The sequence below is a fragment of the Verticillium alfalfae genome, genomic scaffold (genome assembly GCF_000150825.1).
Source record: "Verticillium alfalfae VaMs.102 supercont1.4 genomic scaffold, whole genome shotgun sequence".
NCBI classification, from domain to species: Eukaryota; Fungi; Ascomycota; class Sordariomycetes; order Glomerellales; family Plectosphaerellaceae; genus Verticillium; species Verticillium alfalfae.
Genome location: NW_003315035.1, coordinates 2,577,896 through 2,581,068, shown reverse-complemented (window position 1 = coordinate 2,581,068; position 3,173 = coordinate 2,577,896). Strand labels below are relative to the sequence as shown.

Genomic DNA, 3,173 nt, shown 5'->3' with positions numbered 1-3,173 from the left:
AAGGACACCGAGGACGCTCCGAACACATCATCTCCGACATTGAGGGCCTCGCCCGCTCCATCGACCAGTCCACGGGCCTCATCGACCGCGTCAGCGAGTGGGTCGGCGGCATCCTCGACGAGGACGAGGAGCCCAACCACGCCATCGGCCAGTACCTCATGAACGCCCTCTCCCTCGCCCCCAAGGTCGACCCCGAGCAGATGGAGTCCGACTTCAACAACCACATCCAGGACGTCCTCATGGTCTCCTACCTCGCCAACACCATCCGCAACCAGATCGACCTCTCGCAACGTCTGGCGACGGCCACCCTCAACATGGGCGAGAAGGACGGCGAGAACAAGGCTGCCGACGGCGAGAAGGGCGGCGATTCGCGCGGCGGTCGCGGCGGCAAGAGGGGCGGTCGCGGCGGCGGCCGTGGCGGCAACCACAACCGGGAGCCACGGGAGCCCCGAGAGCCCAGGGAGCCTAGGGAACCTACCGAGTGAAAAAAAAAAGAAGTTCCGAAACTGAGCATGGCAGGGGGGCTCCCCTTCTCTCACAAAAGTCAAAAACAAAAGTCGAATGAAACGACGTTTGGAAGAATGACAAGTCCTGTTGACTTTTGAACCCCCCCGGAAAATCAAAGGTATCACTAGATCGTGCTTGAGCAAGGCGGAGTGGGCAAAGGGGAAGCTTAGGGAGGCGGAAAGGGGAAAGCATGATGATTCCACGAAGCAGCTAGCTAGCCAAGCATTTTGACGGTTTGGAGGGGGCGTTTCTCTCCCGGAAAGGAGCGGAACAACTGTTGCAAGGAGGACACCGAACCGTCATGGCGTTACGGCAGTGTCAGGATTAGACAGCCAACCTCGGGGCGAGCTGAAATTTTACGAAATCACCACCCAGGAAGATATTGCCGTCTCACACTTGATGTACATCGCGCCGGGCTACTAAATGCATGGAAATGCAAACTGTGTCATTATGGAAGAAGAAAAAGCGGATCTAGCTCATGCTGTAGCCTACGCGGCTAGAAAGCATCCCGTCCGTCCATCAAACGCCACCATGCTGTGCCAGTCCCAGAACGCCAATTTTTTGTCGTGTCACACACTCCATGAACATGCCCCCTCCCTCTCTTGCCCATCCTGCCTGTGCCACGTTATGCGTTGAGAGTTCTAGATGCCGGTATTCGGCTTTTGCGGTAGCGTCGCCGGGTTGCCGTAATGAGGGAGATGGCTGAACGTCTGTCCAGCCGGCCCCTGGGGTGCCACAGGCTTGTTGGGAATGTGGTGCTGGATCGGGTTTTGCACAACGGCCTGGTGGGGAGGTTGCGGGGGCATGTACGGCACGCCGGGACTAGACTGCATCATGTGTTGGGGGTGCTGAGGGTGCTGGGGAGGCGGGGCATGGTACAAGGGCGCCGAGTTGTTAGATCCTTGCCGAGCCATGCCATAGCCAGCCGGTCCGCCATATGGACCCGGAGGCCCTGGCTGCTGATAGCCGACATACGACAGATGCGGAGAGCCGATCTGAGGGCTGTTGTGGTGCGATCCAGGAGCACTGAACGATGGCTGCGGTTGCTGCATAGGGGCCATTCCCCCGCCAGGTACAAATGACTGCGTCTTGGGGTTGAAGGCATGTCGGTTGTAGCTTCCCGGGATTGGGTGCTGGCTCTTCGGGTCGTTCGGGTTCATGTGAGCTGGAAGTTGGCCATATGCATATGGAACTCCGGAGGATGCCGCCATACCCCTTGGTGAGTAAGACGCAGGATTTGGGGCTGTGGCTGGCATCGGCGCAGGCACTGGTGCCGGCACCATCGGTGGTGCTGGGCCGCCGTTGAACCCTTGCTGCCAACCCGGCTGCGTAGGCACGGACACTGGCACAGGCGCACCATAACTCGACAAGTTAGGGCTCGGCAGCATCTGAGGCCTATGTTGAGTGGGCTGCATGGGTGGTGGTGGTGGTGGTGGCTGCTGAGCCTGTGGAGCTGGCGGTTGGGCTTGGTACTGCTTACGGGACAGTGTCAGTGGGGGTGCAAGACATTCATCGACTCGAGGGCTGACTTACCGGTGCCATGTTGGGATATGTAGGGTAGCCAGAGTGCATGGTAGGTGGCGGATACGCCTGGCCTGGCGCCGTATACGCAGTCTGCACCTGATTCCCATATGTCGGCGGCATGGGTGCTGGGTACTGGGAGCCAGGATGAGGGGAGAATTGCGGCTGCTGTACCCAGGATTGCTGAGGGCCAAATGGGCCGTATAAATGCCTTGAATCGAGACTGTCCGAATCATCTCGCCTCTGCTTATTGACCTTGCCCCTCTTGACCCCGCTAGCTCTGTCTTTGGCAGAAACGGAGCTGGCGCGAGACATTCCATTCTCAGCCTCATTATCTATTGACAGGTTAATGATACGAAGTCTACGTGAGAGCTACGAGGGGTCTTACCGGGCGTTGACTCTCCCGTTTTCTCCGAGTTGCCAAAGATGCGCTCACGAGCCTGCTTGTATGCTTCTTCGCGCTGTTCTCTGGAAAGCCTGAACAGTACGGTCAGCGAAATGGATACATGCCCGAAAGGGGGGGGGGCGCACTTTTGGTTGGCGAGGGCAGACTTCTCCTTCCCATCGCTACCGTCTTCTGATGTGACCTTGGAGAGCATGCCGCTGACGGTACCAGATTCGACATCCTCTCCACGTCTCATGATTTTCCGAGGTAACATGACAGGAGGAGGCGTCTCGCTCACGGGCTCCGGAACACCAATGCTGGCCAAAGAATCAGGTACCCTAGCGTACGGTGTCCTGAATATGCGTACTGAGCCGATCCGAGGCTCATACTGGTGCGTCATGTGGTAGTAATCAGCCAATTTGTGAGTTAACATCCTACAAAACGAGTTGGAAGGCGGGAAATCCATGAAAGGTTCTCTGAAGAAGTGTAAGCACAAGAAATTTTACCTGGGCTGTAATTCTTACTTCGAGTTCTGTACGAACTTGATGAGTTCAGCTTCAAGCCTCAAGAGAAAAAGACGATCTTTCTGGGAGGACATGGCTTCCAGGAGCTTCTCGTCAGGCGACTGTCCATGAACTGCGTTCATGTAGTTGGACAGGTCACTTGTCAAGGTTGCGGCGGGAACCTGAGGGGGGTCGGACGTGGCACTTTGGAGCGTGTGATGACGCCTTGGCTCACCGAGCCAGAAACGACTGAGGGG

The 3,173-nt window shown here is 57.4% G+C and overlaps 2 protein-coding genes across 2 annotated transcripts in view; one reads left to right on the top strand and one right to left on the bottom strand.

The window, feature by feature from the left end:
* Positions 1–485, top strand: part of VDBG_04254 (eukaryotic translation initiation factor 3 subunit EifCf) — a gene marked incomplete at both ends in the record, with an annotated part of 1,252 nt that extends 767 nt beyond the window's left edge. The window contains one exon of the mRNA XM_003006255.1: positions 45–485. Coding sequence (XP_003006301.1) covers positions 45–485 — 441 coding nt within the window. The remainder of the gene's footprint in view (positions 1–44) is intronic.
* A 663-nt stretch (positions 486–1,148) lies between these two features.
* The window catches only part of VDBG_04253 (conserved hypothetical protein), a gene marked incomplete at both ends in the record, with an annotated part of 2,873 nt that continues 848 nt past the window's right edge, over positions 1,149–3,173 (bottom strand). Inside the window, 5 exons of the mRNA XM_003006254.1 lie at positions 1,149–1,979; positions 2,041–2,363; positions 2,417–2,496; positions 2,560–2,889; positions 2,938–3,146. Of these exons, the coding sequence (XP_003006300.1) occupies positions 1,149–1,979; positions 2,041–2,363; positions 2,417–2,496; positions 2,560–2,889; positions 2,938–3,146 (1,773 nt within the window). The remainder of the gene's footprint in view (positions 1,980–2,040; positions 2,364–2,416; positions 2,497–2,559; positions 2,890–2,937; positions 3,147–3,173) is intronic.